The sequence below is a fragment of the Otolemur garnettii genome, unplaced genomic scaffold (genome assembly GCF_000181295.1).
Source record: "Otolemur garnettii isolate 467f Iridium unplaced genomic scaffold, OtoGar3 scaffold00111, whole genome shotgun sequence".
Taxonomy (NCBI): domain Eukaryota; kingdom Metazoa; phylum Chordata; class Mammalia; order Primates; family Galagidae; genus Otolemur; species Otolemur garnettii.
The window spans coordinates 6371189-6398112 of NW_003852506.1; the positions used below are offsets into that span (position 1 = coordinate 6371189).

The following is a 26924-nucleotide window of genomic DNA, read 5'->3' on the forward strand; positions in this document are numbered from 1 at the left end:
AAGAAGAAATAGAAAGATGAGGAGTCCCCACACGGTTGGGTTATGTTTCATGCCTTCAACAATAACTTATTCAGGCTGGGAGCAGTGGCTCATGCCTATATTCCCAGTATTTAGGGAAGCCAAGGCAGGAGAATTGCTTGAGGTCAGGAGTTCACTACCCTCCTGAACAAGAGCAAGATCCCATCCCTATGAAAAACAGAAAAAAAAAAAATAGCTGTATGTATTGGTACACCCCCTATAGTCCCAGCTACTCCAGAGGCTGAGGCAGGAGGATTACTTAAGCCCAGAAATTTGAGGTTGCAGTGAGCTATGATCACACCACTGAACTCCAGTCAGGACAACAGAGTAAGACCATGTCTCAAAAAAAAAAAAAAAAAAATTATTTCACCTATAGGTGCCATGTATCGTATCAGGCTTTAGGAACCAGATGGTAGCATCTGACTATCTCTGCTTTTATGGGACATACTACTTGGTAGAAGAGGCAAATAGTAACCCAAAGGTCTCCCTAATAATGGTATAACTACAAACTAGCCAGTACTGTGAAGGAAAGGGTCTTATCTGGTGCTTAGAAAGTATAAAGAATGGGAGTCACTGGGGTAGACATCAGCAGAATCAAGTGCAGTTAAAAAGAAGGATTCCGAAACAAAAAGTTATGAGTAAAATTAAAGTGCTTTAATTAATAGAACTGTATAATTCCCTAGAGCAGAACTGTAATGGTAATAGACACTATTAAGATAAAAATTACTCAGACTATAAAATGCAGTTAGTCAACTGACACACTGACATTATCCTAAAGAGCCATCCCGGTGGCTTTCCCCCTTCTCATAGGAACGCCATCATTTAAGCATTAATTAAAATCCACCCCAAGCCAAAGTGCTCTGGGGCCTCCGGGCACATTCACAGAGAACACAGTGTAGCTCTGGGTGGTATTTTGGCACTTTTAATTTCCTGAACTAAAATCTCTTATTCAAAAAATTAAGTTTTTAGGAAGAAGTGCTTCTGTTATTTCTCTCACTATTCCATAAAGCAAAGCACTTCGTCTCTAGCAGCACGTCTCTAATCAGTTCTGTGCTCCCCGCCTCGCCCCCACTCCCCGCTCAGCCTATCCCCTGCCCACCACCCGTGTGCTTGCCCAGCGGCCAGGGCTCAGAGATGAGGGTGCTGGGGGTGGGGGAAGTACTTACTTCCTTTCCTCAAGCAGGGCGATTTCCTTTTTGACCTCATGATATTCTTCTGCTATTTGGCAGTGCTGTTTGAACACCTGCATGGATTCCACGGAGTCATGACAAGGCGGCAGAGGCTTCACAAAGAACAAGAAGAAATCAGTCCACTTCTTTGTATCAAAATAAATCATCGACCATTTTGCTCTGTTGGTGTTCTTTAGAGGAATATCATGAGAACAGCTTTATCGATCAACCTTCAACAGCGTTCTGCTGCTTCTATTTGACTAGAAATAGAAATGTGGATGGGTGTTCTCCACATTCACCTCCCAGTATCATTCCTGGGCATTTCGGGCCTGCCCCAGAGCCCTGAAACCCATCACATATCATTTACTTGCCACACATTGGAGTAAAAATGGGGCTCCTGAAGATTCTGAAGTTCTCCCCAGATAGCTAAAACCCTGCGTTAGAGAAGGGCAGTGGTGGGGAAATATTTTAGTTGTCTGTTTCAATCACCCCTTCCTTTCTGTTCCTGTAGTCCAGAAGCATAATCTTATCTTATAGAGTGGAGAAGAAAGGCTTTCTTTTGAGAAATACATCCGACCTGAAGATACTGAGCCAGAAATAATGCTTGCAAGGATTAATAAACCTACCTGAAAGGTCAGACCCCAGTGAAACAATGCTTATAACATGTGAGGCCAGTGAGCGCCTGGATTCACGTCTCTCCTTCACTCCCATCCATGAGAGAAACAGAAGCCAGCAGGCCACACCTTTCTGACCACAGCATGGTGAATATCCTACTTCTGGGAATTATTTTTAAAGTATTACTTTTCCCTGAGTTTATTATTCTGCCCAGTTTAGCAACAAGTGATTAAAAGTACTACTTTTAGGAACACAAGTGAATAGTCTTTTAAAGAGACTTTTAATCACCTTTTTCAATTATTTACAGAAACAAATATACAACATCTGAGAAATATCAGCTCATTATTCAGTAGGCTCTTCAGTCTAATCCTTTCCTCACCATAGTCTCTATAAACCACATATTTGATTAGATCCTACTCTCACTAATTGTATGTTTGAAAATTTAGAACTAATGAATTCCTTACTATTCGTTCCTTTCAGATTCTTCAAGGACACAAATCACTGTGGGTGTCACATTTACTAATCCTACCCAGGATATAACAGAAATTCAATAAAGTTTATTATTTCATTAATAGATAAGCTGACCCTTCTTATTTTCCACGAGTCCCCTAAATGTTCTAAAGGAAATACGATTCTAAATAGATTCAAATTAAATTTACCTTCATGTGGAACACCTGTTTCATCCTAATTCATGAGACGTCTCATATGATCATATTCCATAGCATCTTTCCCTACTGCCCTATGAACACACTCACAGCACAATGCAGCCTATTGGAACCACTATCCTTTTCTACGTGAAATTAACTTGAAAAATAGTACACAGTAGTATAATAATACACCTCACCCCATGCGATAAAACTGTAGCCAAAGGAATTCAGAATTCCTGGCTCTTCCAGCCTGTATCCCAGAAATCGTCACCCAGTCAACAGTTTTCACCTGTTACACTGGCAAATTACCAGTGTAACAGAGAGGGCAATGGAAGCACTTTATCCTGGGCACTGAAGCCAAGCTGTTAAATTCTCAGTGCCCTGTTAAAGGATTTGCTTCCTGGAAGGCTCTAAGACTTTATGAATCCTATCCTGTCCTTATGAACACCACGCAGGCTATATTCCATTTAAACAAGAGCTCAGTATGTAACTTATCACCTGTGCCACAAATTTAGCACAAACTATGTGATAGCCAAAGAGATTGCAGAACTCTGCTTAGAGGATTTGCATGCTTCAGAGAGTATAGAGTGGGGCAGCCATGTACAGGCAGAAATGTCCTTTGCTGCTAGAATTAAAGAGAAATAGAAAACTCCATATGTAATTTTCTTAAGAAGAGAGTGGCTGCTTTTCCCTCTTTTCTTATAACCCTGAAATGTTTTATTAAACAGGAATTTTTTTCACATGTTCTTTTTTAATTGGCACTTCTTAATTGTGGGAAATTTGAGGACATAGTGTGATTATGCTGCTCAGGATGCATGGGGGTAGGTAGCATGTACTCAGGATGTATTCAGTGGCCTCGCATGATCTTAGCAAGAGAAACATGCTCCCTATATATACTATTGTCAAGATTCCCCATAATAAAAAAAAATGCCACTTAAAAAAGAATAACCCACTGGGCCTGGTGGCTGAAGCCTAACACTATGGGAGGCTGAGGCAGGAGGATCACTTGAGCTCAAGAGTCTGGGATCACCCTGAACAAGAGTCAAACCATGTCTCTGCTAAAAATAAAAAAATGAGCTGGACATTTTTCTCAGGCTCAGTCTCAGGCTCCTACCTACTCAGGGAGGCTGAGGGAGGAGGATCACTTGAACCCAGGAGTCTGAGGCTGCTGTGAGTGAGGCTGACGCGATGGTACTCCAGCCTGGGCAACAGAGTGAGACTGTATCTCAAAATAATACTACTTAGTGTACAGTGTTTCATGGAGTACAAAGATTCAAAATGTCATTTCAGCCTCCAGATCCTAAACGCTCTTTCTTCACTTTAAACTGTTGTACTACTCAACACCACTTCAAATTCTCCCAATTTGCATGAAACATTAAAAAGCAATACAGATTTCTCTTTCTTAAGCAAGGAGGGAGATTATAATGCATAACATAGCATAACATTGTAAAATTATCTCATTTAGTCACCAGAGGGTGAAGGAAGGGGTAACTGTGGGGTTCTCTAATGGGTGAGGAGCTTCTGTTTTGCCAGATGACAAAGTTATGAAGACTCATTGCACAGCAATGTGAATATATACGTATTACTGAAATGTACACTCCAAAATGATTGAGATGGAAGTTAGTGCAATAAAAATTAGCTCATTAGACATTTCTAACACCCGAGCCTGTCTTCTACGCACTGCTACCAGGGCTATCAGAGGCTCATTTCATTCGGGCCCAACCTTTCTGTCTTTCCCCAGTTTCTCTCCAAGGAACTTCAAATGTCTTACCCCTTTATAATCCTGAGCCAATTACTGCTAACCCCAAACATCTCTGGACAAATCAAAGCCTTCTCATCAGCAGGATCTACTGTTCTTAGAAGGCCATTGACATCATCATACATTTACTCCAGCCCAGGAAACTGATCAGAGAACTTGCTTAAATTAAGGTGACCAGATTTTAACATTGTAAAGTGGGACACCATTGACTGGGCAGGGCAGGGGTCTATATGGAGCAACAAAAATTTCATAGAACGCAAAAATAGTATTGTAATATATATATTTTTATATATTACATAAGTACAATTAACAAATTAATTATGTACTTATAATTAACATGAGTACAATTTACAAATATGATACCTTAAAAAAAATTATGTATAGGGCAGAGCCTGTGGCTCAAGGAGTAGGGCATGGTCCACCTGGGCCACCCTGCCCAGGAGGGGAGTAGGGTGAGTACATTAGCCTTTCATTCCCAAATGGAGTTACATTAACCTCTTCATTCCCAATTGGAGTTACATTAACCTTTTCAGCAGCCAAAACCATATATTCCCTTCCGTTTGTCCCACCATTCCCTAGCTTGTTATGCATTCTTTCCAAAAATCGGGACTTTTTAAAAACAGCATGCAACAAATTGTTAAAAATCTGGACTGGCCTGCCCAAAGTGGGACATCTGGTCACCTTAGCTTAAATACATATGGTTCTCATCTCAACAACAATTCTGATGAATAAAAGTATTAAAGAATTTAGGTTTTATACCTAATATAAAAGTGGAATTATGGGAAAATGAGATGTGTCACTCTGTATGACACAGTGTCATCAGATCCTCACCAAGTGAGGGTGATTCTCTCTCACTTTCTTATAACCCCCCAGAATAAGAGACAATATGTAACCAGCAATGTTCATTGAATAAAAGCTTCAACTTGAAAAAATAGACTCCTAAAATTCAAGTACAAGAATCAGGTTTCCAGTTTAAAAATGGAACTACCAGCAGGTTTCAGTAATGTGACATCTAAAACACTGGCAATCGTTTCTGTAACACATCTTCAAATTAAAAACAGAAAAATAACTTGAAAGAATGCCTGTGATAACCAGACAAAAAGTATCTAGCAACTTCTTGGCATAAAGGTAGCACTATTTCAATTCTCATTGATTGATTTTTACTATTCCTGACAAAGAGGTTTTTGTAGTTATAAGTGGCAAGGAATGAACAAAAAATAAATTCTTTAAGGTGATAGTTAATTTCTTTTCGCATCAAGAGGAGAAAATCCTCTTGTTACTTCTCCACAATGATGCTACATCCTCCCACACTTTGGATACACTTATCCTACATACTCAATTAAAGAATGAAGTACTGCAATCCAAAAAGAAAGGGAATGCAAAGATAGTTGAGTTACAGAATGAAAGAGCTTCTTAATGTCCTAGAGCTCAAGTTCTGTGTGATCACAGAATCGGCCTTCCAGTTGCACACGCTGTGATCGTATCTGCTCTGCTACACAACACAGCCAGCTCTAAGGAGGCTAAATTAAGACATTCTCCTAACAGCACCCCAAGCCAACTTGGAAACACATTCTTCCAAGACACACACTGAGTCTGGGATGAGATCAGAGACCAAGAGGGGACACTTCCTCCTCACCCTCTTTCCTGCATCTCCGCCTCCTCCCCCGCCGCCTGAGGATGGAGCTTGCAAGGTCTTAAATTACAGGGCAGTGAGAGAGAGCCGCTGCTATCTCTGGTGTCCACCGCAATCACTGAGACCAATTTAACAAGATGAAGTAAGAGAGAAACCGCAGGGTCTCGTTCCAAGAATGCCAGCCTGAGCGCACCGCACCGTCACCGCGCTCTGCCCGAGCCCAGCCGCGGGCTCACAGCAGGCTCCCCAAGTGGATTCCGTCCTCCGGAAAGGCCCCGTGGGAAAGGACCCGGCCAGGCCTCCCCCAGCAAGGGGCAAAGAGGGCTTAAGCGTTTCCGTTTTCTACTTGGCTTCTTCAGATACTGCTGGCCCCATCCACTTCAAAAATGAAGAATTTAATTTTCCGATCCCAGCTTCCCACACAGAAGCTATATTTGGGAAGCTCAACATTGTACCGTCGCTGAGCAGACTTGTATTTATTCCTTGATTCTCAGCCTTACCTATTTTGGGGGAAGGATGGGGAACATCATTTAAATTTGTGTTGCAATTTGGCATCTTAATTAAATTAACAGGGACGATTGGCTGAAACCGAGAGAAAAAAAAAATATATAGTCCAGGGGAGTTCTGATATTTAAAAACTCCTTTATTGCAGAATTTTAAATATTTTTAAAATATTTTTTACGAACTGACATTTCCATAGTGTCTGTATAATGGTCCAGATAAGGGCTAGAAATTGTACTACCTAACTTACCCATCACATCTCACTAATATTTAAGTCATTTCTATTGATGGAAGCAATGTAAAAGGGAATAAGAAATCAGGAGCATGCCAAGGTTTTCTAACAACCCAAATCCTAATAACCACTGAGCCTGTAAGAAAAATAAAATTAAAGGTACTCCTGGAAAGCGTCAAAGCATCTCTATATATTTTCTGTGTGGCCACAGCAGCCATATAGTATCAGCTACTTTCCAGCACGTGCATGGCAGAGAATGTCAGCCATTTTCAGCACTTGCTATGAGTCTATTTTGTCTTAATCTCACTTCCAGATGTTCAAAACCAGTGTAGCAGAATCCTGGAATGCTAACGCTTCATTTTCTACCCTACTCCTTTCCTAGATATCAAACAGTATATTGATACAAAACTTAGAAGAAGTTTCTGGAGAGACGCTTGGATAATAAGATATTACGGTACACAAGCCAAGCTACGGAACTGTTTATTTGTGGAGGTGACATCAGTTTCTGGACTTATCAGCCACTGTCTGAGAAAAGGCGAGTTCAGTTTGTACCACAGAGACACCTGTCACTGCCATCTCGGATTAGATGGGAGGACTTTAGGAAGGATTGAAGCTATTGCTTAATTTGGTTAAAAAAAAAAAAAAAAAAAAAAATCATACTGTTTTCCAAGTACCTTGGCTTAATGAAAAGAAAAGGGCATGGGAACTTCTATGCCTGGCGCAAAATCCAAGGAAATTCTTCTTTCATTTCATTTACACAAACAAAGATAAATTTGTTCTTAAATATATCATTTAATAAATAGTTTTACCAGGGAAGGAAATTTACATTAATTGAGTAGATTATTTTGCCAAATAGTCGTGCCAAATCTTCTCATTATTATATTTAATACCCACATGAGACTGATGTTATCGCTACTTTGAGGCTGAGAAAAATGAGGCTTAGGAGAGTAAATAACATGCCTGAAATCACAAAATGAGCTAAGGTCCAAACCAGGCCAATCTAATGTGATGCCCATGCGCCAGTCATTGTAATTCCTATTAGGATATTTATTACGAGCTACTTGTTATCACGTCCTCTACCAGAATGTAAAAGCATAGTTCTCATTCCAGTGCAGTTAAGACCACATTATAGCACAGTTTTGAATCATGTCTAAGTCACACCATAGTTCCCAGAACATAACAACATGCTTAAGCTGTAAGAAAGGCAGGGTCTTGACCCAAATCCAGGGACAATGATAGGATTCCATTGCTCTTTCAGAACAAAGAGAAAGGTCAATTATTACTTCTTTTTCAGACAGAAGGAAGCTGAAGAAATGATTTTTCATTAGGTCTTAGAAGTAGATTGGGCCTCTTGTCTTCTGACTGTGGTCTAAACTAGCTCTACCAAAATACTGCCCCAGATGGGCATCAGGAATTTGGAAACCTAGTCCCAAGAAAGAAATTTGCACAAAATAGCATTAACCTTCCACCCACCCCGGGTGGAGCTCCAAGGCCTACCAATGAACTTTATAAAGAGATGCTCATTTTCACACCTAAGTTACCCTGAGGTCTTGCCTAACATTTTGCGTTAATAGAGACATCAAGAGAAATGTTTGTCACTGCTATTCTTGCACAAGGCTTTTTTTGGCTTCTGGTGGAAATAGAAACACCACGAATTACATGCTCAAACATGTCCACATTCCTGGCAAAGCAACAGAACAATCTTCAGGGTCAAATCGGTAATAGAGTGTCTACCAAACAGATACTTTATAGCTGTGCTTTATAAACTACCAAAGAATGTGTAATGGATATCAGAAAGTCAGAACAGATTTTTATAAGACTGTTCTATAACTACATTATAGCAACCTTGCAAACCAGAAACAAACAAAAAACAAAAAGCCTCTACCTATCAAAGCAATTTAAACAACACATGCATTCCACAAAAAGATGAAATAGTCTCACTAGAGTGAAATAATTAGATAATTTCTAATATATGTCAAAGGGAATTAAAACTATAAAATTCAAATGGACCTAGCAATGCTGTACCACAAAACTTATTTGGATAATTGCCAGAGATGCTGTGAATTCTGCAGGAAAAACAATAAAATGATCCCGAGCCAGGGAAGACCATTAAAGTTTCTAAAGGTAAAAAAAAATCCGACACTTTTTTTTCTAATACAAAAAAGTAGAACTAATGAGCCGTAATTTGATGGGGGAACAAGAGCCTCAATATGCTTTTCACTGCTCTATTTTCAAAACATGCTTACTCCTTATTTTCATCTAATGTCTGTGACAATGAAACAGCTTGGAGGTAACAATAAAATAAAGGGGGAAAGAACCATGACTGGAGGAAAATAGTTACTAGTTCACAATCCCAGCTACAACACCAGCAGCACGCGGACAGCCCTCTGTGAGGACAGAACCGGAGCAAGAACAGGGACACTCATGGCCAGCAGGCCAGAGGGCAGTGCCCAGGGTGGACTGAACATTCTCCATGCTCAGAACAGATACTCGTGGGGGCAGGGAAGGGGCGGAGCATGTTTGGACATCAGGAAGCGGGCAGTGGTTGAAGACCCTACGTGAGGGACCAGAGAGAGGGAGATAAGAAGGCTGACAGCCAGAGAAGAAATTTTAGGCTATCTTTGGCAGCCATGTGCAGATCGGTACAACCCTCTCCCCTCCTACACAACCTTCTGGAATACCTACACGAACACCACGGCTCTGTGGAGTGGGCTTCCCAGTGGCGAGCTGTGACGATGCCCAAGACAGCTGCAGAGGTGAGAATGAGGCCTCCTCCAAAAGGCCAGGTCCCACCTGAGCTGCCCTGCGTTGATTTTTAGAGACCCCTCCAATAACAGAGCACCAGCTCCTCAAACCTGACCTACCTGCTTCCAGGTGTTTAACCCAGTGACTGAGATAAAGAGTGCAAGCAAGCCAACAGGAACACCATCTTGGGTCAGGCAAGGGCCCGTTCTTGTCTCTACCCACCTCTGTTGAGGGCTGTCCAGGAACAGGAATCCCAAACTCAGATGTTTGGGCACCAGGCATACCCACAAATGGGAAAAAAGAAAAACTCTCTGGTTATAGGACAACAGGGAATGTCAGGGCCTGTTGGGAACTGGAAGTTGAAAACCCTTCCTATAGGATTTCAAAATTTAGCAGGGAGAAAGGGGCACGCAAGCAAAAGGTCTATGTACAACATTCAAGACCCCTATTAAACTTAGGTAAATATGACCTCCAAGTTAAGTACTCAAGGGAACAGTGGACCCAAGGCCAGTACCCAGGTATTTTAGACAGAACTTCCTCCTAAAACCTTCTTTGTCTGGAGTCACCATATGTCATCTAAAGAAAATTAAAATGTCATAAATTAGCTTCATTCAAATAATTCTGGTGTTTTAAATTAGGATATGTTTTGGCTGAAAATTCAGGAATTATATACACAAAATATTTTTTCTCGTGGGTTAAACCAGACAGTTTTCATAAGGTTTAACTTAAAATAATTATGCTCTATTAAAAGTTATCAGAATTGGGGAAGGGGTAGGGGGTAGAAAAATGAAGATTATTCCAAAGTCTTACTAAACATGACAACTTTTTCCCTGCAGAGTTTATCACTAAGTAACTACCCTAAAACAGGGCCAGAATTGCTATAGCCTGGAGACACCCGGGAAACAGAGACCAGTCATTTTTCCAGGTTCCAACTCTTAAAAAAGGAACAAACGGTGTCCCGTAGCCAGATGACCAGACAGGGACACTCCAGGAGGGCTTCAGCCTGACTTGGAGCTCTAGAAATGTGAACCTTGATGATTTAAAAGCCCCTCCCTCTCTGTCCAAGTTGGTTGCTCCCAGGCCACTCCCCAGCTTGCTGTATTTTGTGACACTACAGAGGAAAGAAGAGAGACTTTAGAAAAATCCTTACCTGTAGCTGCTGGTCTAATTCCGGAAAGAAGGAAGAAATGGAGTCTTCAGGAGGTGTATCATCTAAAACATGAAAAAAGAAACCAAATGAGTCTTCACTGCAGAGCCCTTTCTCCCATCAGAGTTGCCCTTCTGGGACCCTGCTGAAACTCACGGAGTTAAACCTTCAGTGTCTATTGCCTCAGGTATTTTCATCACTTCAGTTGGGGACAGACAGGACAGATCCGACAATTTTGCTAGTTTTCTGTGCGCACAGGAGCATGGAGAGCTTAGTTGGCTTGACCAAAATTTTGCAAACAAATAGTGGAATCCTCGAATTTCCAGTCTGGTAGCTTTTCCTATTTAGAAGGACAGTTTTGTCTTGGCCTCCTGCATTGGCCCCAAAACTATGATATGCAGGAAAATCCATAACAAGGCACTAATGAGTTGGCCAGAAGAACCTCAAAGGGACAGAAGGACCAATTAGGGAAAAATAGAAGCATTCATTCTGCTCTGAATGACTCCAGCTGCTCCAAGTTTTGATGGTTTCACCCTCTGCTCTTACCCACAAACCACTGCTAACAGGCAGTGAATCAGAAACGCATTCTGGGTTACAAGAGGGAACAGGCAGCAGCCCAAACAGGGCGTTTTTGCCCAAGGCACCAAGAAACACTCTCACCCTGAGATGGAATTCTCAGCTTTCTTCCAGGAGAGCCAGAGCCCAGGCAGCCACAAAGGGCCCGGTGAGCCAGTGCTTAAGTTGACTGATTGGCATGTTGCTCGATCAAAAGATGTGGTTCCTGGAAGCATTTGAGGCAACTTGACAGAGATAGGGCCTAAAACAACCAAGTCATCCCCAAGTCCCTTCAAGGATATGCTGCTGGCCCTGCGTAATCCCCGAGGACAGACCCTTTGAAAGCAGAAGCTCTGTTATCTCCAGCCAGACTCTGGGCCTGAGGTCTACCCCGGTACCTCACGTATACACACATGTAGTACATACGCAGCACATATAAAAAACAAAAGCTAAAAGAAAGATTATTTAAAAAACAAAACTATTTTAGACTATCATAAAGCAAGGAAAGATAATGGTTTTATGTTCTCACTGTGATAATCAAATTTAGTGTTAAAAAATGATGCTCTTCTGAACTAAAGGATACCTGCCACACACCACACAGAAATAAAAATAAGAATCCTCTCCCAACTCTCTGACAGCATGGCCCAGAATAAAATTCAGTACAGCAAAATCTCCAGCATCTAACCGCAGTGTTTTTCAACCTTTTTTATCTCACAGCACTTGAACTTATAGTTAAACTTCCATTGTACACTTAAATTATGTTAATCAAAGAAAAGAGTAAAAAAAAGTTAAAAAAATACATACTGTGCTTTGAAATGTTTTTTAAAATAATGTAATTAATGATCTTTAAAAATTTTCATGGCACACCAGTTGAAAATCACTGATCTAAGGCACTGTGTTTCTTTGAAGTCACCGAGACAATCATCAGAGTGATAATTTAAACAAGGGTGGTATTAACCTCTGCCAAACACCTCCAGGGTCACATCACTTAATAGCCTTTGTTATATTTTAGTCAATAGCAATATACTAATATTCCCATTTAAAAGTGGCTTAAATTGACAATATGTCACCAAACTCGAGTCTATTTTATACCTGCACCTGTGCCAAGCAACAGATGTCCACAAGTTCACTGACACCACTTAACTTGAGCTTCACAGAGAAAACAGAAACAGAAGTTTCCCAAGACCTTTGCTGCAGGTTGGAAGAAATGAGACTCTACCCCTCCTCATAGGCCCTTTGAACGCTCTCTTCCTACTCAGACTAGAAGTGACAAATTCTGCCAATTACTGTGGCCTCATCATTTGCAAAGAATCAGACAAAAGGTAGAAATATGAACTAGTCAGCATTGACCCTTTAGTGGTAGCCTTTGTTATAAAACCTATACTTTGTAAAACTGATTTTGTCCCAAGTGCATTTGAATTTACTTAAGTACAATTTCAATAACCTAGACGTCATGATTATTTTAGCTCATTGGGTCCAAGGCCAGAATGATTTGGCCCAGGTAAATAGGAACATGTTACATTTTGGCGTCCCAACCCTAATAACTAAGGCGAGCAAGCACCTGCGGGATGGAGACGCCCCTTCAGTAAAGGATGAGAGCAGACTGGACATTCTAGAATCCTAGGAAGCAGCCAGGAATGGAACCCCAGGCTTCCTGAGACTTAATCTACCTTGCCCCTGTGAAATCACACTCCTTCCTGCTTAATTATAAAAAAGAAAAATAAAGTTATCCATTTACTTTACTATAGTAACGTAAATAACGAATACCTGGTATGACCCTGAACTAGTGAGAGCTGTTGTGAAAATCTGCCTTGTGGATAGTCACACGGTGACGAGCCATACATATGTGACCATCCTGATAATTTTGCAGATAAAGGAAATCTTAAGATTGGACTCCTTGAGTTAACATAAAAGTCGAATTGATTAACATAGCTACCAACACACAATGGATGTTTTAGAGAGCCGAGCAAAATTAAAAAGTAAGACTTTTGTTAAAGAACAGATCAAGTTGGATTAAGCCAAGCAGGAAATAGCAGCGGAAACAAGGAAACCAAAGACAGATGTACGGAGACGACCGAGTCTGAGAGCCAGGCCTGTGTGTCACTGCTTGATGCCATCTGGTTTCGCTGGCATCCCAACCAGCCAGAAATTTCAGGGCTGCAAGGCTGCTTACAAAGCTGCCCCAAGTTGATGCGTGGTGTGTTTACTTTTAAACAGTGGCTGCCTTCTTTGACTGGTTTTAAAAATAGGCAAATACTCTAAAAGCAGGATGATGAATCACAGGATCGGGCCAAAAGGAAAGAAGGAAAATGACTCAGGCGGACTAGCGGCACAGCTGTTCCTCAACATTTGGCTGAATTGCTGTAAAACATTTTGATAGTGACACCGGATCAGAGCTCCTGAGGGCAGTTAAGTTTATTTTGACAATTCCAGAAGCACCAAATAGACTGTACAGTAGCTGTGCAACAAACCCCCTAGCAAATTTACCTTTTTTAAAGAAGAAAGAAGAGTTGCCAGATATAATGGGACCAAATCATAGTGTTATTACATTTGTATTGAAATGTATTTACCAAATATTTATGGAATGCCAACCATGTGCAAGGCAGGGCTGAAACTCTACGCTAAACTGGCAAATCGCTTGATCTTGTTTTTTAATGCATGAGGAAGTCATTTGAAAGCTTCCTCTTCAATGTGGCACTGTAGGCTTAATGAACCAAGCAAAATATATCCTAAGGAATTTTTTAAAGGATAAGATATAAAGGAAAGAATTAAACAGAATTTTTTTTTTTTTTTTTTAGTTAAACAGATGTTCACTGCCTGTTTGGCAAATGCAGTGTGACTAAGCCAAGGGTCCTTAAGATAGAACTTTCCTATTGACATCCCAAGCATCATGACATACCATAGTACATTTCACGATGGGCTCCTCTCAGCCTTTATTGAGCAGCTGTTGGGTTGTTTTCATGATTATTTTGTTTGCAGCTTCCCTCAAATGTTCTTCTCTGCGTTTAATATGAGTTGACAAACTAGATAAACGGGACACACGGGGTCTGTAATCCAAATCCTCTGTTATTGGTGATGAGAACTATGCAATCAGAGTTAGCAGAGGCTGGAAGAGGGGTAAGCAGTTATCTGGCCCGGTTCCCTCAAAGTAGAGCTACGGACCAGGGACTTAAGAAAGGTGGGAGCTGCCCAAGACTCCACAATCAGAGGCCATGTAGAACCAGGTGTGCACCCCAGCCCACGGCTCTCACCACCGTCCCAGTCCGCACATCTTCACCTCCAGGTCCACGGTTCCCAGATTTATATTTCGTGAACCAGATTTTGTTCCCAAAATATCAAGGATCATCTTCTTATTTAGCTAGTGAAGATGACTCAAAAACAACTATTATGCATCATTAATATTTCTTTATGACACAGAAAACATTTTAATACCAAAACCATATGAGGAACATAATCTTAGAAAAAGAGAGTAGCTATCATTAATTATTAGATTAACTTGACTTTATAGACAAAACTAAACACACACCCAAAAACTCTCACTCCCATATGTGTATTTCTTTGATTTTTATAGCAGAGAGCTAAAAACTTTATCGAAGCCAGACCAGGTCTGTTGACTCACATTTGAGAACCACTATCCTAAACAACTTCTTGACAGGACTTGGGAATCAATGATCTCCCTTTCCCATTGTATTCACCATCATAAACATAACTGGATCTAGTCTGGGAAATCCAAATCCTTGCCAGAAAGAGTTCAGCAGGCCAGAGAAGGCCTTAGGAGAGGGAGAAGCCACACTCTGAGGACATTCCCAAGCCCATCTCATCCCCTGTCCATGATACAAGAGGCAGCCCTGCCCATGATCCACTGAATCTGTCTGTTCTTCCTGCAGTCAGAGCTGGCTTCATGAGCAAGTGACCGGTGTGGCCACACAGAGTCCTCCGTCCAGATAGGCCCCACACTTGCTTTAATGGTATCTTCAATTTCTTAATAATTTTTGAAAGAGGAGTCCTATAATTTCATTTTGTACTGTGCCCTACAAATTATATAGCTGGTCCTGCTCATAGCATGTCTTCTGAGTACTGGTGTCCAGGAGGCTGTCCTATAGGGCACCAGGGACAAACTGACACAAGGTAAGTGAATTTGGGCAGTGGCTTCCATAACTGAGGCTCATACAAAAACTTTCCTGGGAGGTGCTTGCCTGTGAAGCCTCCTGCAGTGGGTGGGGACAACATTCAGTAAGACGCAGACTTGCTTTTCAACCCTGAGTTGACTAATTTTCAATTAGTGAACATTAACAATCAGTGTAATGTCTCTTGAGAGTCAGCTTTCGCCTCTGCAAAATAGGCAGGTGTTACCTATCTCAGAAACATGCTATTGATCAAGGAATGCATATGTCAATCACTTAACCTAAAGCCCAACACCTGGGAAACAGCCAGTACTAGCAATGAATGCTTACTGTAAGTGAGCTTATTTTTCATTGCTTTTCACCATCAACCTGACCAAGGGGGTAATACGGAAAGGATACAACTCTGTGTGTGCGTGTTGTAATAATAGTGGTACTGTTCTTCATCATCTGAATGATACAAAACGAACACACTATGTCAAAGTCACTGGCTTTAATTGCTTAGCCCTACCCCTGACAGTTAAAGGAGATTTCCCTGGTGCAGGCCTAACCTCAGGTCCAGGGATTTACTCTCTTAGTTTAAATCTGAACTTAAGAAGGATTTTATCTTTACTTCCCTATCAAAGCAAACACTTTCTAAAAGACTGTAAAAAAAAATTACATATATGAAAAGCCTTTGAGTATTTTCATTTTAAATCTAAATCACAATTAATATTTTATTTTTAGAAATAAAACAAGTAGGCCAGGCACAGTGGATCACGCGTATAATCCTAGGCAGGAGGATTGCTTGAAGCTAGGCGTTTGAGAACCTGTCTCTACAAAAAAAAAAAATAGAAAAATTAGGCAGGTGTGGTGGGAGACACCTGTAGTCCCAACTACTCAGGAGCCTGAGTTTGGGTACTGCCTTCATGCCCTCGTACCTGGGCCAAAGTGACCCTGTCTCTAAAAAGAAACTAAAAAGAAGAAAGAAAAAAAAGTAAGTGATATAAGCCTGCCAATCCACTTTCCTAATACAGCTTAAAATACTAACTTCTAGATACATAGGTTTTATTAAAGCATCACCTAGTTTTGAGATGCATCAAACACTTTCTTAAACTTTGCTTCTGGCTTATTATACATTAGAGATATGAATTCTTTAGTGTACGTTGGGTTTTTAGGCCCCATAAAATTAAAAGTATAACTATAGAGATGGATGTGGACATGAATACAGATATGGAGAAAGGCAGAGATTTGATATGACTCCTAGCAGATTGTCAATTCTTTAGAATTAATGAACACAACATTACCTTAACCAGAACATAAAATTATCAAGCAAACAAGATATTGCATCAGTAGACTGAAGGATGAGTCAGAGAGACCTGATTCAGTTTGAGGACAGACTTCATGTTTCTTGGAAACACTCATCTATCCACTATTATTGTGAATCTTATCGATTTATCCCATCATCAGAATATTTTGACTTACCTAGCTTATAACATCTGCTTCAGCAAGAGCCTCTTGGAGGCATATTTATTCCTCAGCACACCACTAAATAAAATTTACCCCTCCTTTCCTTCTTTTCCACCACGACATACCAGAACTAACCCTCCTCCGTCATCCCCATGGCCACGTACAGGAAGCTCTTAGTTGTCAGGAATTATCATGCTTTCACGTACTGTTACAGGGTCCTTGCCTCTAAATGGGTAATAATAATAATAATAAACAGCCCCAAAGACCTCACTTTAAAACCCTTTCTACTACTCATTGTCCTTTGGATTTGGAGCAAGTTATTTTAGTTCCTTTAAGTCAAATTTCCACATCTTTTAAAATGGATAGAGTAGTGCCTTCCTACAGGGTTTCTGCCAATATTGAATTGATGGGAAGATATAAGTAAAAGCTCTTACAATACTCAGTAGACATTCACTTCCTTTCCGGCCTTTCTTTGCAGCCTTAAGCAACAACACATCCCACTGTGTCTCAAAGAATCTTCATCCGACACCAGAATAATGAATAATGAATAATGATCACTCCAAGTGATCATTGCTATTGTACGATGGACTTTATAAGTATTTGATAGTTAGCTTTCTACTATCATTGCTATTGTAGGATGGACTTTATAAAAGTATCCAATGTATTCAGCCCTACTATGAAACTAATTTATAGCTTTCATAGGAAAGCTATAACCCAATGTCAGCCCTGGAAAATGGGGAGCGGGGAGAGGGAGGGGAGGAGGGGGGGAGGGTGATTGGTGGGATCATGCCTATGGTTCATCCTATAAGGGTACATGTGAATCTCCCTAAATATAGAATATAAATGTTTTAACACAATAACTAAGGAAAAGACATGAAGGCTATGTTAACCAGTTGGATGAAAGTATTCAAATTGTATATGAAAACAGTACACTGTACCCCATGATAGTATTAATGTACACTGCTATGATTTAATTTTTAAAAAGTTCTTATGAATTTTTTCCCAGAAATAAAGCAAATATTAACACACATACACACAAAAAGTATTTGATAGTTAACTTTCTACTATGATTTTAAGCAACAACACATCCCACTGTGTCTCAAAGAATCTTCATCTGACACCAGAATAATTAATAATGAATAATGATCACTCCAAGTGATTATTGCTGTTGTAGGATGGACTTTATAAGTATTTGATAGTTAACTTTATACTATGATTCCTGCTCCATCAGGAATGCAAACACAGAAGACATCCACCTCACACTTTGCCCTTGAGGAGTTTTCAAGGAATGAATGTCATCACTGCAAGCTGAGGCAGATTTACCTAGAGCAGGATCAGATGGGGACAGAGGTGACTTGGGAGAGGTCAGAATGAATCCCTTAGCCCCTGTTTCTCCCAACCACCATCCTCACCCAGTTGCTTGGTGTCTAAAATCCCAGTGACAACTTTATCTTTTGACTTCTTGTTGCATTTTTCTCCCCTATGAATATGAAAAAAAAAAAAAGGAAAAGAATTCCTAAAGGGAAAGGAAGGACTAGACCTGCCTCCTCATGGACAGCGTAATGCGGATGAAGCTTTTTGGACTTGGTCCAGGGGACAAGCACTAAGAGTGTGGAGAAAAGAGATCACCAGAGAGATGTCTGGGGCCTGAAGAGGGCAGGAAAAATAAATCAAAGATGGAGAATAATGACAAGAGACACTTCACCAGCATGATAGTTCTGCTAAGAGCCAGTTTTACATGTGGACACAAAAAGACATCCCCCTACACCCAGCTTTGTTAAATTACATTCAAGGATGGCCATTTCAGCTACTCTACATAATTCCCATAGCCACACAAAAAGTCCTGATATTTAAGGAGAAAACGGTGTCTCTTTTTTTAAAGGAGACACCAATGGAATGGGTCCTGGATTTTTTTTAACTAAACGTCATATGATTAATTCATGTCCTGATATGAGAACTTCTAATAGCTTGAAATATTTTCTTAAAACAAAATGTTAAAAAAGACACCAGCTTGAGTTGATACCAGTCTTCTTGACTCTTTCTAAATGAAAACTAAAACCAGAGAGAGAGAGAGAGAGAGAATGAGAATTCCAAAGCCAAGGTCTACATTTACATAACACCGCCAGATTTTAGCTCAGCTGAAGATAAAGCAAACTCTCAAGTAACTAACACAAAATGCTAAGTTCCAACCAACTCTAAATTCTTTCTAATTGGAGAAGGGCCAGTGATTCTCTAATAATCCAAGAAATGACATTCCCATTTGTCTTCTGTACATTTTTTATTGAGACACTGAAGGTCCCAGTTTAGAAAGTTAACACTTTGGAATTCCCAGTTTAGAAGTAATACCAATCACATCATTAGCTTGTTAGAGACAGGTATTGCTGCCTCTGGGAAGTACAATTAGCTAAGTGTTACTTAATGAAGGGCTCTGAGTAGGCTGAAATGGTGATTATATTTTAAAGGACTATATAATTTGTTTTCAAAAACTTTACTTCCTTTATTTCATCCCCTGGAGGTTCATACTCTCTGTGCAGTCTTGTGGCTCATTCTATTATTATTTAACAATTGGCCAACTCCCCACCTACCAGGCCAGTCTGTCACCAACTCCTCTTACACATTCCTTTAGAATGTACCCTGAATCCAGTCATCCTCTTCCATTCTCTAATCTAGGTTCTCATTGCTTTGTCTCCATACTATTATAAAAATAAAGCATCTCTTATTATCTCATCTCTCTACATTCCAGACTATTCCACTAGATTTGAATGGTCATCTTTTTATTCTGTTGCTTAAGGACATCTGACACTCTACTGCTTTTGATCAAATCCAAACTCTTTTGCTGAACTTTCATGATTGACTTGGTAACTCTAGCCCACGGCTAGCTCAGCAGGTAATCCAGGGAAGCCTCCAGGACCATGCCCGGCTCAAAGCAGGGCTCAGAAGACACCATGCTACTATTCCAGCCTAGACCTCTGCTCTGATGGAGTTTTTAGTATTTTCTGAACACATTATGCTCTGACTCCTAGCTTTTACTCATGTTTTATGTTTGGAGGGAAAAATAACTGGTTAAAAGACATGAATCCTCTTTTTTTGTGCCTGGTAGAAATGGCACCATTCCTATACAGCCCCTATAAACCCAGTATGACTATCACCTCTTCCTAGAAGCTGCTACCAACTGCTCTGGGTAGCACAGACTTTTCTCCAGCTTTATAAAGCTCCTGGGAGAGATGGTGCTGTTTTCTTCTCCTGTACATCCTTTTGCATATCTGGCACCTTTGGCAGCATGCTGGAAACAGAAACCCAGTAAAGGTCAGCTGATTGATTAAAGGATAACTGGATAACTGGTCCCTAGTATAGGTCAGGTACAGTGCAGAAGCTACTCCGACATCAAGTAGAAGTGTGATACATAGGTGGGACACACAAGTCCTTAGTGGGTTACATTTGCCTTAACTCTCCGCCATCAATTATCATGATTACAGGAGCAAATTGAATGCTTAATTTGTATCAAGCACTTTGCTAATACTTCAACTATAATGTGTCATTTCACTCTTATTGCAATCCTGTGAGTTACTAACTGTACACGTTTTAAGGGAAACTGAATTTCAGCAAGACTGAATGCCTCAGCCAAGGTCATACAAATAGTGACAGAGATGGGGTTAGAAATAAAATTGCTCTGACTCCAAAGCCCCATATCCTTAACCTCTGTACTAGAACATCTCAGGAATAGACAGTCCTAAAGTGATTAAAGGAAGTGAACCCCAGAGTGGAATTCTAAGAAATGAACATGTCGGCTGGGCACAGTGGCTCATACCTATAAACCTAGCACTCTGGGAGGCTGAGGCAGGTAGATTGCTTAAGCTCGGAAGTTTGAGACCAGCCTAGGCAAGAGCAAGACCCTGTCTCTACCAAAAATAGGAAAACTAGCTGGGTGTTGTGGCAGGCACCTATAGTCCCAGACAGCTATTTGGGAGGCTGAGGCAAGAGGATTGCTCGAGCCCAGGAGTCTGAGGTTGCTATGAACTATGATGCCACAGCACCCTAGCCTGGGGCAACAGAGTGAGACTCTCTTTCAAAGAATAACTTAGAAGAAAAAAGAAACTTAAGTAATGAACCTGTCAACATTCACAAGCAAAGGTGTCTCCTTTTCTTGTGAACTCTGCTTATTCATCAACAATGAATCCAACAATAGAGAATTACTCCCCCAAAGTCCATCTTAGTGTCCTCATTTCCTATGGAAATCTAGGATGTCTTCCTTTGTTTCCTCCTAAATGTGTGGTCTGCAGGCCACATGCCCTGGAATTCAGAAGGCATGCACAGCTTGTGTGATGGCAAGTGCTCCTGTGTGACACTCCACACGCTCCTCATTCAAGAATCCAGAGGGCGGATCCCCAAAGAGCTGCAAAGTATCCTTTTGTGACTCACAACCTCATGTGTCTAGAAAAATACAGAGTCCTGGACCCTGACTATTCCTTGAAATCTTGTCTTTGTGATCTTAGAAAAGTAATGGGTCTCCTGAATCAGATGGTCCAGGAGTGGGGCCTTGGAACATGTGTGGGTGCCCTCAGATGGTTATTGAAATAAGGCAGGTTGATAGACACCAAACTCCAGCTCCTGCCTTAGACTTTCCAGTTGGGTGCCCTTTCTATCGATATACAGACACATTGATAGTAAAACAAAAATAATTTTGGTAGATTTTTTAAAAGCTTTCATTATCATCTTCCTGTGGGGCTAAAGGGTAGGAATTACTTAAAATAAACCATAACCCCTTTGGAAGCTACCTATTAAAAATAATGAATTTGGGCTTGGCACTCATAGCACAGTGGTCACAGTGCCAGCCACATGCACTGAGGATGAGGGGTTCGAACCTGGCCTGGGTCAGCTAAAACAACAATAACAACTGCAACAACAACAACAAAAATAGCAGGGCGTTGTGGCGGGCACCTGTAGTCCCAGCTACTTGGGAGGCTAAGGGAAGAGAATCGCTTAAGCCCAAGAGTTTGAGGTTGCTATGAGCTATGACGCCATGGCACTCTGCAACATAGTGAGACTCTGTCTCAAAAAAATAAAAATAAAAATAATGAATTTTGAAAGTGAGCATTCCCGAGACATTCAAAAGAGAAGAGGAAGAAGAGAATGGAACAAATCAATCTAAATTGATGGAGGAAAAACACAGTGAGCTTTCAGGCAGGTACCAAGAGAGTTCAAAGGATAGTGGCAAATTAATTACAAGTTGTACATCTTGTACTTTCTGAAAGAATCTATTCCTGCAGCCCCCAAATGGGGATTCAGCACTCCATGGCTCTTTTCGATACATAAATTCTGTTAAAATGATGACAAGGGAGTAGCACAGTTGTTTGGTCCAAAATTATGATAGGCTAATACTGCTTGGGATACACAACTTTACATACTGAAATTTTCTTCGTAACAGACTTGTCCTGCTCAAAACTTTTTTTGAGTTTTCTTTTCCTATTTGCCTGCCCCATTTATAAATGTTTTTTCTGGCTTATTAAAAAATTGCTTTTTTAATTTGCTCATAGGGAGCATGAGCAAAAAACAAAAAAGTAATTGTACATCTTTCTCCCTGGGATTTGGGTTTACAAGTATATGTCTTGAGAGCTAGTCACTCAAGCACTGAGACTATTCCCTGAAATCCTGCATTTATGGAATGTATAAAAACAGGAGGGCCAGGTGTTACCTGTGGCTCAAAGGAGTAGGGCGCTGGCCCCCTATACCAGAGGTGGAGGATTCAAACCCAGCCCCAGCCAAAAACTGCAAAAAAAAAAAAAAAAAAAAAACAACCCTAGGCGGGGCTTTCCTTTTTCCTTCTAGAGAAGCAGCATTGAATAATAGAGCGAGTTCAGATTTCCAAGTCTAGGGCCCTGAATTTAGATTACAATCCCATTACTTACTAACAGTGTGATCTCTAAACCTCAATCTCTGTCTTTGTACATAAGAAATATAAATGTTTACATTGCATGACTGCTTGAAGGATCAGAATAACATAGCTAAATGCCTAATACCGTAAAACAGTACAATTAATGGCAGTTGTCATTTCTGTGTTGGGATGGACTGATTTGCCTGTTAGGAGGATTTCACCTCACTTCCTTCTCTCAGGGTGACCCTGAGTGGTGACTTAGTTCAACAGCAAGTCATGGGAAGAGTGTTGGAAACATGAAGAATCAAACCTTCACTTCTTCCCACTACAAAATACATCCTCCAATGGGGGCTACACAGTCTGGGAAACTCTATTGTAGCCCCCTCTAACCACCTGGTAGAGTAAGCTTAAGCCTGCCTCGTTGTGTAACACCAGACTTTGCAGAGTTTAGCTCCTGATTTTCCATTATTTGCGAATGATTCTGTCCCTTTTCAATCACTGCTTTTTAAAACATTGCCCCTACATAAACATTGTAGGCGAGCGGGTGAGAGAGAGAGAGACCTCAAAAGACCCAGGGACTAAATGGTAATATGATTTAAGCATGTGAGTTTAATAAACAATGCTAAACTAAGAGCAATGGCCAATGCCAGTGGAAGAGAGCCAAGCCAAGCCTTCCTTCCTCACCACTGTGACCTCCCGCCACATGAGGTCCTTTGTTCAAAGGTGGTGCAACTCAATATGTGTGTTAAGAGGTCACTGAGCGGAGCCGTGGGGAAAGGCTCCCAGGATGGCAGCCTCACCTCAGACCTTACTATTTCAAGAGGCTCCTTCTCACCTGTCCCATTCATCACTCCGGCTGAACTGTGTTCATTTGCCCAGAACTCTGGAGGTTCCTCAGTGAGGAACTAGCTTTCTGGGCTTGGGCTGCTGGAACCAGGACAGTGATATATTTATATCATCTCACCAACTGTCACCTCTCCATAAATGTTTTCTTGTGCCGTTTTAACAATAATACACTTTTCTATTGTTAGCGATTGCTAGAGCTCAGTGAGTTTTATTCTAAAAGAAAGCTAAAATTGGGGGTGGGGGGTAGAAATGAGCTAAAACAATCAAGATAGAGGTGGGAGAAGCATGTTCAGAGCTGTCCTCAGAAGCCACCCCTAACAATGCGTGAGCAAATCTCCTCCTCCCCCACCATCAGGTCGTGCCCACGTGCAAGCTTAGATTTTATACAGAGGTGTGGAAGTAGAAAAGATGGTGCAAAGGTGGGGCATGAAGGCGGCAGCCCTTTGGTCCAGAGCAGAGTGTACCTGAGGCGTCATTGAGGCTAAAGGCGATGCGTACAGGCTTATCTGCAGGTACCCTGGCTGTGCTGATCATGTGGGCACCTGGGCCTTGGCCTTCTCCTGGGTCTTCCAGCTGTAAGGACAAGAGAGAGCCATTGTCACTTCTCCCAGCATCATCCCTCTGAATACTCAAAGGACTTGGAAATTATAGAGGAAAGCTAGTAAGCACTGCCTTCTTATTTTAAAGATACTCCTAGGCCAGGCACCATGGCTCGCTCCTGTTATCCTAGTACTTTGGGAGACTAAGGCAAGAGGATCACTAAGGGGAAGGACTATAAAACCAGCCTGGGCAGCACAGCAAAACCCATCTCTGCAAAAAATGTAAACATTAGCCAGGCGTGGCGGAGCACGCTTATAGTCCTAGCTACTCCAGAGGCTGAGTTGGGAGGATCCCTTGAGCCCAGGAGTTCAAGACTGCGGCAAGCTATGATCATGCCATTGCACTCCAGCCTGGGTGGCAGAGCAAGCCTTATCTCTTAAAATAAATAAAAACTGTTTCTGAGTGTTCTTTTCCTGTTTACCTGCCCAAAAAGTTTTTCTGTCTTATCAAAAAATTGCTTTTTTAACGTACATCCAGAATGAATGAAATGCGGCAAAACTCTTCATCTAGCTTGCTTTCTCAGTATCCTTTCACCCTGCCCAGTTCCATCCTGACGTTCAAGGTTATATATAGTGTTTTATTTTTAATTTAGGGGGATAAAAACAGACACAGTTTTAATAGGGTAACATATGGCTTCAGATTGGACTAACTTTTCATGCTCGAAGGCCTAAATTGAATCTGAATTATTGATCTGAAAGTGGTAAAGAATGAATATGATGAAATCACTTAAGTAATATCAAAGACTATTTAAAACACTTTCTGAATACATTACACAATATGAATATATGCACATTAAATATCTAATAAATGCCTGTAAATCAAGTGTTTTTAAAGTTGCACATCTTAACAAAGTATGATATAATCAAAAGACAAAATTCCAAAACCTCCTGTTAATATGCTACTCCAGCTATCAAATTCTCATTTAATAATTAAAATAGAATGAATGAAAAAAAAATCCTATGGATAGATGGGATGAGAGAAAATACATGAATATTTTGTTGTCATAATAGAATTTAGTCCAAATACATTTTAACTGAGATATTTAATAATTTGGTGTTCACGGGGACTAGAAAAAGATTCTGTCATAAATCCATGACATCTTTGTTGTTTAAATACACATGTATATTTAACGTTCGTACTTTTTGATATGCCTTCCCTAAACCCTCTACTTTTCTTCTCAGCGAGACAGTAAACCAAAAGACCTGAATGATATTTTGAGAGAAATGTCTCTAAAAATGGCAAAATATAAATAATCTGTTTAGCCATCCTTGGGGAGATTCTGGGAACAGCTTCAGCAGGACATTTTCTCATAGAAATGTTTCTCTTTCCCATAACTTCATCTAAAAATAGTGTGAATTTTGTTTCTAAAACTATTTATAGAGCGCAAGGCAATGTACATCTACACGTGTATTTAGACATGTATACATATGGCATCGTCTTCTCCAGGCTTCCATTAAACACCTCGTATAGCTTTGGAGAAAAACCAGTCACTGTTTATCACCCAGTTAGAATCACACTTGATCCATTCATTTCACACCACAAACAGCAATCAACTGTGAAGCTCTCCCCCCACCCAGGTCATGGAATTTTACATTAGCAAGAAATAGTGACATGAAACATTTCATTTAAGAAAACAGTAATAATATAAAATTGCTGTTACTTGCCTCAGGATTTGTTTTATCTCAACTCTGACACTCTTCTGTCTAGTCTCCTCTGCTTGGGATCAAGCGTTTCCTTAGCCACCTGTTCCTGGAGACTAGCATGGATTTTCTCAAATCTAACGGCACACACAATTAAAATTCTCTTAAAAGTTTTAGCTAAAAGAAAAAGTTTTGCTGTTTTGCTTTGTGCAACCACCAAACCACTTTAGCACAACACCTCAGGATAGAAAGCTACATTCCTTTTTCTGGTTCAATCTTCCGATACTCTCCTGTACCAAGAAATAAAGCACAAGAGGTAGAAATTTGCCTCCAGGATTTTGTAAATAAATTCCTGGTGTGGTTCCCAGTTACAGGAAATGGAGCTGATAAACACAGCTAATTGGAGTCTCTCCCCTCCTCCATATGGAGAACATCTGTGTGCCTCCAAGAATGGTGGCAAGTTTGGGAGGATTTTGAGTTCCACACAACATTGACCACAACAGCCCCTAAACCAACTTGCCTTCTTTTCATCACACCGCCTGGGGAAACAGGTCCCTGAGTCCTTCTCTCGGCTGCGGGCTGTAACAGAGCTTTGGTTAAGTTGCTGGTGCTCTGAGCATTGAGTTCAGTTTTCACACCTGTTGGCTTACCTCACTTAGTTGAGTGTCTGCACTTGTGTTACCCAGGGCCAGCCACTGCCTTGGCCGGTCGCTGCCTCTGTGGAGTAAAGACTCAGTGAGAGACCAGGCTGCACCTGCCGCATAGCAGCCACTGACAGTCTGAGGAGCAGAGACAGCTGTCAGGATGGCACGCTGCTACCTGCTCTGCCCCAGACCCCGGCGTCCCACGGGACCTCCCTGTTCCGCTTCCCTCCACAACCCCTCTTTCCTTCCCTTGCCTCTCCAACAGCCAGGATGTTGTCATCCTTCTAGAAAAAGCAAGAGCAAAAGAAAACCCTCCTCCTGTCAGAGACATTGATAAACAGCAAGTTGTGGAGAGTCCACATGTTTTAATTCATTAGTCCTGGCAAACCTAAAATACAAACAGACTTGCTTCACAAGACAGGAATGTCTTCAGCATGACCCAATCGGTCTCTGTGTCTATTCCAGCAAACTGGCAAAGATAGCATGACTCCAGTCAGCAAAAATGTCGGCCGCTCCAATCAGGTCAGCTAGATCCAGCCAACTTGGACAGGCCACAAGCCAACGCGCAGATGATAGCAGCGATGATCCCGGTTAAGAACGTGAGGTTTGAGGTTGAGCCCGTGTTGGACTTGATGACTTGATCTATTCTACAAATGCAACCAACCGCAACAGGAGTCAGTGGTAAATACGAAGAAGGGAGCGTTAGGATTTTTCAACCTTTTTAACAGGTA

General features: G+C 41.0%; 1 protein-coding gene across 1 annotated transcript in view; it reads right to left on the reverse strand.

The window, feature by feature from the left end:
• The window catches only part of MAP3K7CL (MAP3K7 C-terminal like), a 43142-nt gene extending 16512 nt beyond the window's left edge, over positions 1-26630 (reverse strand). The window contains exons 1-4 of the mRNA XM_003797086.2: positions 26200-26630; positions 23774-23882; positions 10470-10531; positions 1185-1300 (exon numbers count right to left, since the gene is read on the reverse strand). Coding sequence (XP_003797134.1) covers positions 1185-1300; positions 10470-10531; positions 23774-23843 — 248 coding nt within the window. The 5' untranslated portion in view covers positions 23844-23882; positions 26200-26630. The remainder of the gene's footprint in view (positions 1-1184; positions 1301-10469; positions 10532-23773; positions 23883-26199) is intronic.
• Positions 26631-26924: the final 294 nt, after the last annotated feature.